At 41.6% G+C, this 16051-nt stretch overlaps 1 protein-coding gene across 3 annotated transcripts in view; it reads right to left on the reverse strand.

Moving 5' to 3' along the window:
• ADCK1 (aarF domain containing kinase 1) overlaps positions 1-16051 on the reverse strand; it is a 162057-nt gene that overhangs the window by 49913 nt on the left and 96093 nt on the right. For all 3 annotated transcript variants that reach the window (XM_043980712.1, XM_043980711.1, XM_043980713.1), the window contains one exon: positions 9639-9797. In XM_043980712.1, the coding sequence (XP_043836647.1) occupies positions 9639-9797 (159 nt within the window). The remainder of the gene's footprint in view (positions 1-9638; positions 9798-16051) is intronic.

Genomic DNA, 16051 nt, shown 5'->3' on the forward strand with positions numbered 1-16051 from the left:
ATGACAAACATGGGGTTTTTTTTTGTCATAAGTTAAATATTCTGGGAAAAGGGGGCTTAGTCATTAGCAATTTAGGTGAAATTAAGTGGTACCCAGGTACCAGAGCACTGGACCTGGAACCAGGAAGACCTAAGTTCAAATTCTACTTTTGCCCTTATCAGCTGTGTGACTCTGGGCAAGTCACTTAACCTGTGTTTGAATCAGCTTCTTCATCTGTAAAAAGCAGATAATTATAGCATCTAACTCAGAGAGTTGTGAGGATCAAATGAGATAATATTTGTAAAGTACTTTGCAAACCCTAAAGTGCTTTATAAATGCTAAGCAGTTAGGTGGCTTAGGGGATAGAGCCACTGGGCCTGGAGTCTGGAATATCTGAGTTAAAATCCTACCTCAGACATTTACCAGCTGTATGATGCCGGGCAAATCACTTAACCTCTGTATGCCTCAGTTTCCTCAGCACCTACCACCCACGGTTGTTGAAAGGACCAATGCCTAGCATATAATAGGCACTTAATAAATTCTTCCTTCCCTCCCTCCCTCCCTCCCTCCCTCCCTCCTTCCTTCCTTCCTTCCTTCCTTCTTTCCTCCCTGAATAAAGGAGTAGGAAATTGGGATGCAAAGGACCTGTCCTCCCCATGGCTCAAAAATAATTAGGACAGATCTGTTTTGGAGCTCTGGTCAAGAGGAAGATTGTAAGAGGAAGATTGAAGGCTATGGTAATAGGATTTGTGCCCCATATTACCTTACATTGGCAGGAAACACCAGAAAGTCCATAAATACCATAAAGGGGTAGGTGAGATAGTAGTGGCCAAGACCTAGCTTCTGGCCAATTAAATAACCAATAGGGTAGCTATTCATTTAGATATAAATAAGGTCCTCTGGAAATACATCCAGGAATAGAGTTTCCTTTGAACTTTTAAAGCAAGGGTTATTAATCCAGGTTCTGTGAATGTCTTTTAAAAAATATTTTTATAACTGCATTTCAACATAATTGGCTCCCTCTGTATCATGTGCCTTTTATTTTAAGCATTTAAAAACATTATTCTGAGGAGTTTGTAAGTTTCACTGGATTGCTAAGTCTCCATAACACACAAAAAGGTTACTAACCACTGTTTTAAAGGGACAAATATCAAATAAGATGAGAGGGTCTTAAAAATGATCATTGAGTGACCTTCTCTTCCATGGAAAGTCATCACCAAATAATACCTACTAAGAACATATCTGCTTGCCCAAGAGATGCCCTCCACGTGACCCTATTCTCTCTACATCTACCTAAGGGCCAGGACTTTGTACTGTCCAGTTCAACAACCTTTCAAGAGAGTCTGAGTTGCTCAAAAAGGGTCTTTCCTACCAAACCAAGAAATGAGTGGAGCTCTCCTTTTAAAATACCAACATCTTTTAAGTAGGTCAAGCCAATCCCATATTATTTTTGTTTGGTTTTACCTTCATTTTATTTATTTTTTCAATTAACAATAATTTGTTCTCTCTTTCTCTTTCCTACCCCTATTTAAGAGAAAAACAAAACCCTTATAACAAATATGGATGGTCAAACAACATTAATTCCCACAGTCTCTGTCCAAAAAAATGTATGCCTCATTTTGCACCGTGAATCCATAATCTATCAGGAGGTAGGTTCATCATCAGTGATGATGGTTATTGCATTGGTTGGAATTCTTAAGTCTATCAAAATTATTTGTCTTTACAATGTCATTGTTACTGTGTATATTTTTCTCATTGTTCTGCTCATTTCACGCTGTATTAGTTCATACAAGTCTTCCCAGGTTTCTCTAAAACAGGTAGGAGTGTCGGTGCCTGGCAGCTGCCCCCAGCTTCTGCTGTGCCTTAGCGGGAAGAAACTGCTCTGCATGCCAGACACACCCCACTTGGGCTATGACTGCCAGTTTTTGATGCTTATCTTAGGGAAGAAGAGATGCCAGACAGTTATTATTGCTATTGTCCTTAACTGTCCATTATTCAGGGAGTCCCTGGGCTTAGCATACAGAAAAGATAACCTCTGCCTTCCATGCCCAATGCTTAGAAAAAGATTGTGGCTGGGGGACAAGCTCCAACTCCACCATCTTCCTTCCCCCCCTGCCCTGAACTACCCCTACTAGGGAAGCTGGTGACTTAGTAGTGTCTGGGAAATCAATGTCTACAGATTCCCAAAGAGACCACTGTGGTAAAGAGGGCTTCCTCTCCAAACACCTTCTCTGGAAGAACCCAGTATTCGGGAAGGATGTAGATAAAAGATGATTTGATAAGTAAAGTGTCCAGAGTTGGAACGTCTCTCAACCTCAACCTACTTATCTGGAAATAAAGGCGTTAGACCAGATGATCCCTAGGGCCCTTCCCAATTTCAACATTTTAGAGTCTGTGAATGTCTGGGCAAATTCTTCCTTATCAAAGCAGCATGACAAAGCCAAGAGGTCAAGAGAGCCAGTGAACATAGCCCAGACACACCGAATACTTCCCTTTCACCTCCACCCTCCACCCCCACTCCCACCAGAGTCAGCCAGATTGGGGGATAAATATTTCTGTCAGTGGTGCTACTGTTCTTGCAATGACTCAGGCTTAGAAACCAAAGCCATCTGTCTCTGATGCTTTCCTTTCCTTCATGCCCTGTAATCAGTCAACAAGTCCTGTCAATTCACCTTTCAAGACATCTCTTAGAACTATCCCTTTTTTCCCATCCCTTTTGTCATCACCTTTGTCCAGGCCCTCATCACCTTGTACCTGAACTACAGTAATAAATAGCTTCCTAACTGGCTTCTAGCTTCCTGTGTCTGCCCCTTCCAATCCATCTTATATATCACAGTCACATTAATCATCCTAATGGACCACTTTCATCATGTTCCTCTCCTACCCAAAAAACTTCAATGGTTCCCCACTGCCTAAAAAATAAAGTCTGAGCTCCTCATTCTGGAATTTAATGTTCTCCACATTCTGCCCCCAGTCTACTTAACGGAACCTGACTTATCTTCTTTTTTTTTTTCAGCCTCTTTATTTTGAATCTCATTTGTATTGATGCCTTTTGTTTTCATATCACATTTTTCCAAATATAATCCTTTCTCAGCCACCCAGCAAGCCATCCCTTGTAACAAATATTAAAAAGGAAAAAAAAAGGTAGTTCAGCAAAATGAACTGATCCATTAAACATGTCTGACAGTGAGTACAATATTCCACATCCATGACTCCCCATCTCTGCAATGAAGGGAGAGAGGAGAGTTTTTCAACTCTTCTTCAGGGTCAGGTTTGGTCATTATAATGCTACAGCATTATTTGGTTTTGTTCGTTGCTATTAATTTTTCTATTTACATTGCCTTAATCACTGTGCATATTTTAAAAATTCTGCTTACTTCATAACATATGACTTCATCATATAAGCCCTCCCATGCTTCTCTGAATTTTTCATATTCATCATTTCTTACAGTACAATTACATTCCATTGCTTTCCTATTCCACCAGTATATGGACAACCACTTTGCTACCAGTCTTTTGCTACCACAAAAAGTGCTTTCTTTGCTCAATGACCTTTTTGGCACATAGGTATCTTGGAATCATAGATTAATAGACTTAGAGCTGGAAGAGATATAAACATGTTGGTAGAACTGTGAATTAGGCCAACCACTCTAGAAAGCAACTTGGAATTATGCTGAGAAACAGAGACAGAGAAAGAAAGAGACAGAGTCAGAGAGAGATGTGCCCATGTCCTCTGACCCAAATAGAAAGTTTGCTTTAGAGTGTTAACAACCCCAGAGAGGTCATCTAGTCTAAGCACTTTATTTTCCAAATGAGAAAAACTGAGGCTGGCAGAGTTTAAAGTGGTTTGTCCAAGGTCACACATGGAGAAGTAGCAGAAATAACATTTGAATCTGGTTCCTCTAATTCCAAAGCCAGTTCTCTGTCTGGGTCTGTGGGTATGGACATTTTAGTTATATTGTTAGTATGTTTCTAAATTGTCTTCTGAAAGTTTCACCAACAATGCACTAGCTAACCATTTCTCCGTGACTATATCCATATTTTGTCACCTCTGCCAAATGTTGGGTCTGATGTGAAATCTCATAGTTGTTTTGATATGCATTTCTCCTTGAGGAAAATTAATTTTAATGCTGTATCATTTGATTATGAATATTAATTTTTAAAATTTTCTTCCCTGTTCAAAAGGCTATCTCTTATGCTAGCTTAAAGGGAAACTTCTCCTGGCCCATTCTCCTAAGTCTTGGACTAGGCTTCTTTGTTTATCCCATACACAGAAGCCCGTTTGAGCTAAATCCAAGCAACCAAAGGGTGACCTTGTGTCTTTGCTTTCTTTTTATTTTATTTATTTTTTTTTTTAGTGAGGCAATTGGGGTTAAGTGACTTGCCCAGGGTCACACAGCTAGTAAGTGTTAAGTGTCTGAGGCCAGATTTGAACTCAGGTACTCCTGAATCCAGGGCCGGTGCTCTATCCACTGCGCCACCTAGCTGCCCCGTGTCTTTGCTTTCTAATCAAAATTGGGAGTGACCTGGTCTACAGAGGGGGAACTAAGCCAGGGAGATCCTGATGAGGGTGGTTCTTCTAGCTCAGATTGCTAAAGGTGATTTGAATCCCATGACTAGGCCATGTTCCCCAGCAATTCTCCTCCCCACAAGGATGAAGTAATCAGGAGGAGCTGAGAACTCTTAGCCCACCTCTTCATTAAATAACCATCAATTAGGACTGCCTTTTGCTTCTCAGGGGAAATCCCAAGGATGTACTGTCAGAAGGAAGACATCTGGATTTAAGGTGGCTTGGAACACTTGCATGGAGTCCTTTGATCATTGAGAAAGACCGCTGACCTCAGTTTTTAATGATTTGCTAGCTTACTTAATAAATCAATTTATCATACCCAGAACTTTGTCTCTCAGAATTTCACTCATGACATCTTATTATTAGTGATTTGGAGAAATCTTTTATATGATTAGTAATAATTTGCATCCTTTAAAAAACTTTGTTCATATGTTTTGACCACTTATCCATTGGGAAATAGCTCTTGATTTGCTATATTTGTGTCAATTACCTGTATATCTTCGATAATATACCATTATCAGAGATATTTAAAGCAAGGATTTTCCCCCCAATTTCATTCTTACCCTAGTTGCATTGCTTTTGATCTACAAAGTTTTTCAGTTTTATGAAAAATTATCTACTTTATCTTTTATAATTTATTTATCCCTTGCTTGGTTAAAAATATTCTCCCCATGTCCTTTACCCTTACCCATACAAATTTTCTCTCCTTCAAGATTCCATAAGCCCCCTTCCCTCACAGAGCTCTCCCCACAACTGCTATAGACCATAGTAATCTCTTTCATCTCACTCCTATTGAACATACTTAAAAATCAGTACCATTGTCTTGGACACTCAATCACAAACTGACTTGTATTTTTATTTAACTGTTCAGTGTGTGTGTGTGTGTGTGTGTGTGTGTGTGTGTGTGTGTGTGCACGCGCACGCGCGCGTGTGGTGTGATGTGGTGTGGTGTGGTGTAGTATGTTTGTCTTCTCCCCAGCTGAACGGTGGAACCCTGAAAAGCAAGGACCAAATCTTAATTACCTTTTCTATGTCCTTGAGGATTTAACCACAGTGCTATTCAGATATCAAGCACTCAATAAATACATGTTGAATGAATGGAAGAAGGAAGAGAGGGGGCAGCTAGGTGGCACAGTGGATAAAGCAGCGGCCCTGGATTCAGGAAGACCTGAGTTCAAATCTGTCCTCAGACACTTGACGCTTACTAGCTGTATGACCTTGGGCAAGTCACTTAACCCTCAATGCCTCGCAAAAAAAGACAAAGAAGAAGAAGGAGGAGGAGGAGGAGGAGAAGAAAAAGAGAGAGGGGAGGAGGAAGGTAAGAAACAAACAAGAGGGAAAGGAGAAAGGTGGGAAGTAGGAAAGGAGTGGCAGGGGAGAGAGGGGAAAGGAAATACAGGGAGAAACAAAGAGAGAAAAGGAAAGAAAGGAGTGAAGGGCTTAATGACAACTGGATTGACAAGGTTTGTCCCTTCATGGTCCCTTTTGCAACCATTCTTCACATCCTGCTGTGAGAATGATACTGGAACATCACAAGGGGTAAAGAGAGATCCCTCTAGCAAAAGATAAGCCCCTAAATATGTTATCTCCAATATGATTTTTCTTAAGATTAATTTCCAGGTAAGTTTTGCATGTCTTTGCATGTATAACTGATATCATATTACTTGCCTTCTTAATGGGGAGAGAGAAGGGGGAGAGAATATTTGGAACTCAAAAGTTTTTTTTAAATGAATGTTAAAAATAAAAAAAAATTTAAAAGGACTTATTTTCAGGCATATGAGTTTGTTTGTTTGATCACATGATTACATAAAGCATAAGCAGTTCATCCATCTTAAAACAAAACAACCCTAACTACTTCCTATCATTGCTGCTAGCTGTTGCCCTATATCTCTCCTCTCCTCATTAACTAGACTCTTAGGAAAAGAAAAAAACACACATGTAAATTCCCACCCTCTGAAGTTACCAATGATCTCTCTCTCTCTCTCTCTCTTTTTTTTTTTTTTGGTGAGGCAGTTGGGGTTAAGTGACTTGCCCAGGGTCACACAGCTAGTAAGTGTCAAGTGTCTAAGGCCGGATTTGAACTCAGGTCCTCCTGACTCCAGGGCCGGTGCTCTATCCACTGCGCCACCTAGCCGCCCCTCCCCAGTGATTGCCAACTCTAATGGCCTTTTCTCAACCCTCTACCTTATTGATCTCTCTGAAACATCCGGCGTGGCTGACCCCTTTCTTCTCAGAGACTGTCCTTTCTGAGGTTCCATGACATTGTTCTATTTTGGTTCTCCTCTGACCTGCGTGATCTTCCCTTCTTAAGCGTGCTCCTTCCTGTCTCATCTATTAATTGTGGGTTTCCTCCAAGGAACTGTCCTAAGTAGGAACTCATCTTTTATCTACATATATGCTCTTACAGACCTCATCAGCTTCCAATCCTCCTCTAAATGCTGGGGACTATCAGATCTCCGCATCTAGCCTCAGTCTCTCTCCTATACTCTGGTGTAATATCAAAAACTGACTACTGGACATTTCAAACTGGGCATCCCCGAGGCATCTCAAAGTCACCATGTCCAAAATAAAACATTATCTCTCCCCTTAAACGTACCTTCAAACCCCTTTTGTGTCAAGCACACCACCTTCCTTCCTTCCAATTACTCAGGTCTGAAACCACAGGGTAATAATCCTTGATTCCTTACTCTCGTTCACCTCACACGTCTCATCAGTCATGGAATTTTGCCATTTCTTTCTTTATAACATCTCTCATATACATCCTCTTCTCTACATTCAGCCACCACTCTAACTCAGGAGCTCTTCATTTCTCACCTGGAATTTTCCCAAAGCCTCCCATCTGAACTCCCTGCCTCTTGTCTTTTGCCATTCTAATCCAATGTGGTGGATCCACCTCCTCAAAAAGTAGGTCTGACCATGTTGCTGTGCTACTTGACAACTTTTAGTGGCCCCTTCTTGTCTCTAGCACCAAATACTATCTCCTCCGTTTGGCATTTAAAGCTCTTTACAACCTGAACTCTTCCAATGTTATTAGTCTTCTTTCATATTACTCCCCTCCACACATTTTATGGTCTAGCCATACTGGCCCAATTCTATTCCTTGCCCAGGATGCTCTATCTCCCATCTCCATGCATTTGCACTGGCTATTCCTCATGCCTTGAATACTCTCCCTCCTCACCTCAGCCTCTTACAATCCCTGGCTTGCTTCAAGATTCACTTCAAATGTCACCTTCTGGGATGATTTCAGAGAAACCTGGCAAGACTCATATGAACTGATGCAAAACAAAGTGAGCATAACCAGGAGAGTGATTTCTACAATAACAACAATACTGCAAGGCAGAGAACCTGAAAAAAAACCATAAGAATCCTGATCAATAAAACCAGGCATAATTCCAGATGAATTATGTTACCCATTTCCTGATAAAGAGATGATGGCCTCAGATTTACAGATTGAACCTTTTTTTTTTTTGTGGGGGGGAGGGTGGAAGGGAAGGAGACATAGCTTCACTATACATTTGGGTTTGGTTTTTTTCTTTTGCAGGGCAATGAGGGTTAAGTGACTTGCCCAGGGTCACACAGCTAGTGTCAAGTGTCTGAGGCCACATTCGAACTCAGGTTCTCCTGAATCCAGGGCTGGTGCTTTATCCACTGCGCCACCTAGCTGCCCTTCACTATACATTTGTAATGGGAGGTTTGCTTTTTTCAATTAAAATTTCATTTTAAATTCATTAATTTGAGTTTTTAAAAATCTAATGCTACCTTCTGTAGAAAGCTTTCCTCTCTATCGTTAGCTTGTATTTACTTCATAGGTATCTTCCATAGTCCTATTCATGTACATATTGTCTCTCCTATTAAAATAGAAGCTCCTTGGGGACAGCAGCTGATTTTGCTTTTTTATACTTTATCCTTCGTATACCTAGCTAACTTAGCAAGGTGCCTGGCAGTCGTCATTAATAAAATTTAAATAAATAAACAATCAAAATAGAGAATACTTTTATGAAATTTGCAAATAAATTTAAATAAATAATAAAGTGGTATATTAATGAAGTTAAATAAATTCAAGTAAAATGAAAGTATTTCATGAAAGGCTTGTTGCTTGATTGATGAATTGAGTTCCTCCTCTCTAGAGGTCTTCAAGTGAAAGCTGGATGCCTACTTATCAGAAATGTTGTAGGGGGGCGGCTAGGTGGCACCAGCCCTGGAGTCAGGAGTACCTCAGTTCAAATCCGGCCTCAGACACTTAATACTTGCTAGCTGTGTGACTGACCCTGGACAAGTCACTTAACCCCAACTGCCTCACTAAAAAAAGAAAAAGAAAAAAGAAAGAAATGTTGTAGGGAGGATGCTTAATCGGGAACAGTTTGGACTACATGATCTCTGAGGTCCCTTCAAATTCCAAGATTTTATGAAATCTGATAGATTAAAATAAATTTCTTGAGGGAAAAGTAGGTTTGGGGGTGGGGAAAGGGAGGGAGGAAATTGTCTCTGCATTCCTCATTCCTACAACATTGCCTTGGCATGGTAAGTGTTTTAATGAATGTTTATTGTATTGAACTGAATTTTATATGGACAGACAAAAAAGATAAATTAGATGCTGTTTCTTTAAGGTTTCTTTTGATAATAATTTCTTTAAATATATTCAATGTATGCTTCACTTTTTTTATTTTTTTTGTGGGGCAATGGGGGTTAAGTGACTTGCCCAGGGTCACACAGCTAGTAAGTGTTAAGTGTCTGAGGCCGGATTTGAGCTCAGGTACTCCTGAATCCAGGGCCGGTGCTTTATCCACTGCGCCACCCAGCCGCCCCATGCTTCACTTTTTAAATCAGTACATAAGAAACATTACAACTCAAGTAAATACCCTCTTTGGATTTATAAAAGGTTTACTCAAATCCAAGTGTGAATTTGGCTATACCTCCAGAGTCATGGCACCATCTATGGTCAGGGCCAATTACTACAGATAACCTGAATTTCTTTCTTCCCTCCATCTCTCTCCCATGTTCCAGGCCTTGACTGTGATCTGCATTAACTTTACATCTTATTTACCAATAAACCAATATGATTGGAAGGAAGAAGAAAAATGATTCTCACCTCCATCAGCAGAATGTCCTTGGAGCTCTGGGCTTGTACCTTAGGGTGCTGGACCTTCACTGCCACGGTCCTCCCATCATACAGCACTGCCTTGTGGACCTGGGCAAGGGAGGCAGCCCCAAGGGGAGTGTCCTCAAAACTCTGAAACAGGTCATGGATCTGTCCAGAAGGGAGAAAGAAGGATGAAAAGAGTGAAAGGGTGACCCACTTCAAGCTGCATAAGCAATCTAAAAGAAAGGAATTATCAAGAACTTCCCTTGGCCCACAGGTGTTATCTGCGGCCACCCAGGGTCTGATGGCTCCTTCCAATCATGTGGGCTCCTTTCTGGGAGACATTTGTGGCTAGAGACAAAGGAGGGGACCAGCTCATTATCATCTATGTTTAGATGATTCCTGAGCTCCAGTCCCACATCTCCAACATTTCAGAGTGGATATCCCATAGACAACTCTATGTAATACATATAGAACTCATTGCCTTTCTCAAAAAACTCATTCCTTTACTGAATTTCCCCATTACTGCCAAAGCCACCACCTTCTACTCACCTAAGCTCACAGCCTTGGTATCATTTTTGACCACTCACTCACACCAATCCCACATTCCAATCCGTGGCCAAATCTTGTTGTTTCTACTCCCACAGCATCTCTAGCATATGTCCCCTTCTCTCCACTCACACAGCCTCTAATTCAGGACCTGATCACCTCCTGCTCAGACTATTGCAATATCTCCTGCTTGGCTTTCCAGCCTCAAATTTCTCCTGACTCCCCTCTACTCTTCACATAGCCATACTTATGCCTTTAGGATCAAATACAAAGTTCTCTGCTTGGCATTTAAAACTTTTCACAATCTGGCCCCTTTGTAACTCTCCATTCTTCTTGCACATGACTCCCCATCCATGCACTCTACAATCCAACCATGCTGACCCATTTGCTTTTCCTCACACAGGATGCTATATCTCTCATCCCTGGGCCTTTGTACTGTCTGTCCCTCATGCCCATAATGCACTCTCCTATTTGCAATCCCTGGTTTCCTTCAAGATTCAATTTAAATACCACCTTCTATATGATGCCTTTCCTGATTCCCCTAGGTGCTAGTGCTCTCTTTCCCAAAACTTGCACTTATTTTTTGTGCATATGCATGTATATATGTATGTGTGTATATATTCTGTGTATACCTATAATATATTATAAGTGTTATATAGTATCATAATATATAATTATATATGATATATATTCTGCACATATATTTTCTGTACACATAAATATATGTGTCTGTTTTGTTTTTGTTGTTTAGTTGTTTTAACTAGTGTCCAATTTTTTGTGACCCCTTATGGATTGTTCTTGACAAAGATACTGGAATGGTTTGCTGTTTCCTTCTCCAGCTCATTTTATAGATGAGGAAACTGAGGCAAACAGGGTTAAGTGACTTGCCCAGGGTCACACAACTAGTATGCATCTGAGGTCACATTTGAACTCAGGTCTTCCTAACTCCAGGCCTGGTACTCTATCCACCGTACCACCTAGCTGCTTATATGTATATGTATGTATAAAAAGGAAATATGTGCACATTGTTTCAAACTCCATTAGAATGTAACCTCCTTGAGGGCAGGGACTGTATCATTTTGTCTTTGAATACCTAGCGCTTAGCATAGTTGCTGGCAAATTGGAGATGCTACACACATGCTAGGTGGCTAGGAGGCTCAGTGGATTGGGTTCTGGGCCAGAAGTCAGGAAGACCTGAGTTCAAATCTGACCTCAGACACTTACTGTGTGACCCTGGGCAAGTCACTTATCCCTGTTTCCTCATCTGTAAAATGAGCTAGAGAAGGGAATGGCAAACTACTCTAGTATCTTTGCCAAGAAAATCCCAAATGGGACCACAAAGAGTCAGACATGACTGAAACGACCGAACAACAAATAAACATGTGTTGGTTAAACTGAGTTTATGTGTAATTGCAAAAGAAAACTGATTTCTGGATTATCCAGAATTTTGTATCATCTCATCATATGAACAATTTATCATTATCCGTTGTTTCATGATATTAGCACCCTGCTCTTTAGTAATGTGATAATCAAGTGATAATGGTACTTGTGGCCTTAGATAATAATCAGACAGGATGAATTCTAGCTCTGCCCTTATATAGCTCTGAAAATCCCAGGCCCTCGGCATAGAATGCATACGTCATCTCCCTAAGAAGCAGCCTTGGAGAGTGCGTGTGGCCCCATCATCCCTTTACTCCGAGGCTCAGCCCAGTCTTGCAGAGAGCTCTGGGCTAAGAGCCAGGAGTTTCCATTTCGGTCGTCATCAGTAACCTTGACTCACTGAACAACTTCAGCTAAACCTCTTCTATCTATGTCCTGGTTTCTCCATCTGGAGAGGGGATGCTCTTTGATCTCCAATCCTCTGCTTGCTCTGAGATATTTGTAAGAAAAAGATGAAATTATATAGGTAGATAACTTGCTGAAGAGATCTTTTTTATGATCTTTTCACTTGAAAAGGAGTCAAAAGTCCTGGTTTCTAGTTTCTGGTCATGGTCCTGGCCACCTTTGGACAAATCACTCAAACTCTCTGGGCCTCTGTTTCTTCATTTACAGAATAAGGGGATAGTATCAGACAGGCTCTAATAGCCCTCCCATCTTTAACATTCTATGATGACATGAATAAAGTACAGGTATCCAGTGGGCAGGCCCAACTCAGGCTCATTTCCTGTTAGTTTATGTTTGATATTAGAACAAAATGAGACACTCATGGGTCATTCAAGAGTTAACAAAAGGAGAACAGAAAGGATATTCAACAAGGATACTGCCCTTAGCCTGAGTAGACTCACCTCTCTCTTTCCCCTTCTCCCTCTTGACCACATACAGAAATCTATCTGGTCAGCAGGGCAGAATATGGTGTCCCAAGAGGTCCTGGTATATCTGCCAAGTCTGAAGTGCCCTGCCTCCACGTTTTATGGGGTTTTAATGTCCTTAAGTGACCGGAAGTCACAGGAAGGGGCATCAAGAGCCTGAGTTTGAGCCTTTGCTTCCTGAGTCAATCAAGCTTTGGGAAGAACTTCCTTGCCTTTTAGGAAAAGAAATAGGCTAACCTACATGGGGTTAGCTAGGGGCAGGTAGGTGGTGCAGTGGATAGATTGCCAGGCCTGGAGTCAGGAAGACTCATCTTGCTGAGTACAAATCTAGCCTCAGACACTTACTAGCTGGGTGACCTTGGGCAAGTCATTTAACCCTGTTTGCCTCAGTTTCCTCATCTGTAAAATGAGCTGAGGTAGGAAATGGCAAACCACTCCAGTGTCTTTGCCAAGAAAACCCCCAAATGGGGTCATGATAAGTCGGACACAACTGAAAAACAACTGAACAATAACAACAAAAACTGGAAATAATAATAGCACATACCTCACGGGGCTGTTAATGAGAATCAAATGAGCCAATATATGTAACGTTCAGGCAAACATTACTGTATCTAACCTAGCAACAACAACCACCTATTTGGGGGTGGAGTAGGGAGAGGAAATTATGAACTCTACTGCAAGGTGGACGTACCCCAAAGGAAAAGAAAGTGACCCTGTGAGTCTCTCAATGTTTCTGACTCCCCAGAGGCTAGGTCAGGCCAAAATTTCCATCTCTTCAACCTTATCTCACCGAGGACCCAGAGTCGATGTTTAGAATTATCCCAAGGCGTCCTATCCCTTCTTCCCCCTGCCCCATATTATTGCTGTTTTCATCCTTCTCCCTCTCTCTCCTCTGGCTTATGCCCCTGTCATCCTGTCCCTTTGTTTTGCCAAGCCACACAGTTACTCCACTAATCTCTCCTCATAAATCATTCCCTTCAACCATTTCATCATTTTTGTGGCTTTTGCTGAACTCCTTCCCATTTGTCAACATCTCACCAGGGAGGAATGCCCTGGCAACAGGGGAAGAAGGCCAAGGATCTGTTGCTAGTAGGACGGGACTACCTTCCTCCATATGAAAGGGTATGGGTCCCAAAGTCAGACTTTGGATGGCTCTTACACACACACACACACACACCCCTGTGTACAGTGGTAAATATGCTGAATTTGGAGTTAGAGAATTTAGGTTAAAATCTAAATTCTATCATTTCCTAGCTCTGTGACCTGGGTCAAGTACTCACTTACCCTCTCTGCACCTCAGTTTCCTCATTTGGAAAATGAGGAGTTTGGACTACGTGACTTCTAACGTGCCTTGCAGTTTTAAATCTATGGTCTTATGTCTTTTTCTGATCATTTTTTGGGTACTGGGTTTGTTGGGAGACAGGATGCATTCCATCTTATCTACTCTCAAATAATAGCCACTGGTTTTGGTTTTGGTTTTGGTTTTGTTTTAGTGAGGCAATTGGGGTCAAGTGACTTGCCCAGGGTCACACAGCTAGTAAGTGTTAAGTGTCTGAGGCCGGATTTGAACTCAGGTACTCCTGACTCCAGGGCCGGTGCTCTATCCACTGTGCCACCTAGCTGCCCCGCCACTGTTTTTTTAAGGTTTTACAAAATACTTTCCTCAAAATGACTCTGTGAGGTATATAGAGCAAATTTTGCTATCCTTGTTAAACAAATAACAATAAATAATAGCTAGCATTTCTATAGCTCTTTAAAGTTTGAAAAGTCTTTTCAAGTATCTCACTGATGCCAACCCTTGAAGGTAGGTGCTACCCATTTGACAGATAGAAACAGAGTCACTGAGAAGTTAAATGATTTGCCCAAGGACACACAGCTAGTAAGTATCTGAGGGAAGATTTCAACTTAGCTTTTTCAGACCCCGGGCCCAGCACTCTAATTCACTGGGCCTCCTCGCCACCATTACAAAAATACCAGATGATGAAAGATGAGAAAACAAAGAGACAGGTTTAAATGACTGAGCAAGTTTCAGAACCAGGACTCAATCCCAGAGCTTCTGACTTTGAGACTAGTTCTTTACAGTGTTCAGCTGTACAACCACCCTTTTTTTGTTTTGTTTTGTTTTGTTTTGAGGGGCAATGAGGGTTAAGTGACTTGCCCAGGGTCACACAGCTAGTTAGTGTCAAGTGTTTGAGGCTGGATTTGAACTCAAGTCCTCCCGAATCTAGGCCCGGTGCTTTATTCACTGCGTCACCTAGCTGCCCCCACAACCACCCTTTTTACTTGAGTATGTCTGCTAGTAAGGATTCTCACTGTAGGACCCAGGATTTGGGATGGGAAGTCCTTGGATCATCCCTTGGTAGCCTTGCGCTACTCACTGCTTTCCCATCTGAGAAGAACTGGATCAGGGCTTTCCTTTCAATAGGATAAAAAGCCCATTTTCTCAACTCATTTTGTCTCCCAATCATCATCACTCCATGCTGATGCCTGCCAGCTGCTCATCTTTTTTTTTTCTTTTTTTTTTTTTAGTGAGGCAATTGGGGTTAAGTGACTTTCCCAGGGTCACACAGCTAGTAAGTTTTAAGTGTCTGAGGCCTGATTTGAACTCAGGTACTCCTGACTCCAGGGCCGGTGCTCTATCCACTGCGCCATCTAGCTGCCCCAGCTGCTAATCTTAAGAAGAATATTTACAGATTTGGAAGTCTCCAACACAGAAAAAAAAAAAAAAAACATTTCCTGTAGCCTCTATCAGTCCATAGTTCCTGAACTATGAATAAAGAATTTTCTTATGAACAGGCTAGGCTGAGAGGGGGTAGAGTACCCTGCTCCCTGTCTCACTTCATCAGGAAGAAAACACTGGGTAGGAGGCAGTAGGACAATGGGACAAGACAGTTCTAGAGGAGCTAAAAAAAGAAAAGAAAAGAAGTATCATAGATAAAGAAGAGCCCCATGAGACCATCAGATCCAACTCTTTCATTTCACAGGATGAGGAAACAGAGATCCAGGGAGGTTGTGACTTTCCAAAAGTCTCACAGGTAGGTAAGCATTAAGAGACAGGATGGAAAGCCGGTACTCTGACCCTAGAGGCACCATTCTTTCCACTTCATGGAGGTGCTCAAGGGAGCAGCCTGGAAGAAGAGGGCACTGGATTTATTGTTAGAGGAATCGGTTTCAAATCCTGGCTCTGCCACTTAGTCCATGCGTTTTCAGTTGTTTTTCAGTTTTGTCTGACTCTTCGTGACCTCATCTGGGGTTTTCTTGGCAGAGATAATAGAGTGCTTTGCCATTTCCTTCTCCAGCTCATTTTACAGATGAGGAAGCTGAGGCAAACAGAGTTGAGTGACTTGCCCAAGGTCACACAGCTTGTAAGTATCTGAAGTCAGATTTGAACTCAGAAATTTGAGTCTTCCTGACTCCAGGCCCAGCACTCAGTGCACTATGGCACTACCTTGCTGCCCATAGTACTGTGTAGCCTTCAGCAAATAATTTAACCTTTCTGGGACTCAGAGGTTTCTCTATTTTTTATTTTTATTTATTCTTTTTTTTTTTTTGAGGGACAAGTGC

Source organism: Dromiciops gliroides, chromosome 2, assembly GCF_019393635.1.
Source record: "Dromiciops gliroides isolate mDroGli1 chromosome 2, mDroGli1.pri, whole genome shotgun sequence".
Classification (NCBI taxonomy): domain Eukaryota; kingdom Metazoa; phylum Chordata; class Mammalia; order Microbiotheria; family Microbiotheriidae; genus Dromiciops; species Dromiciops gliroides.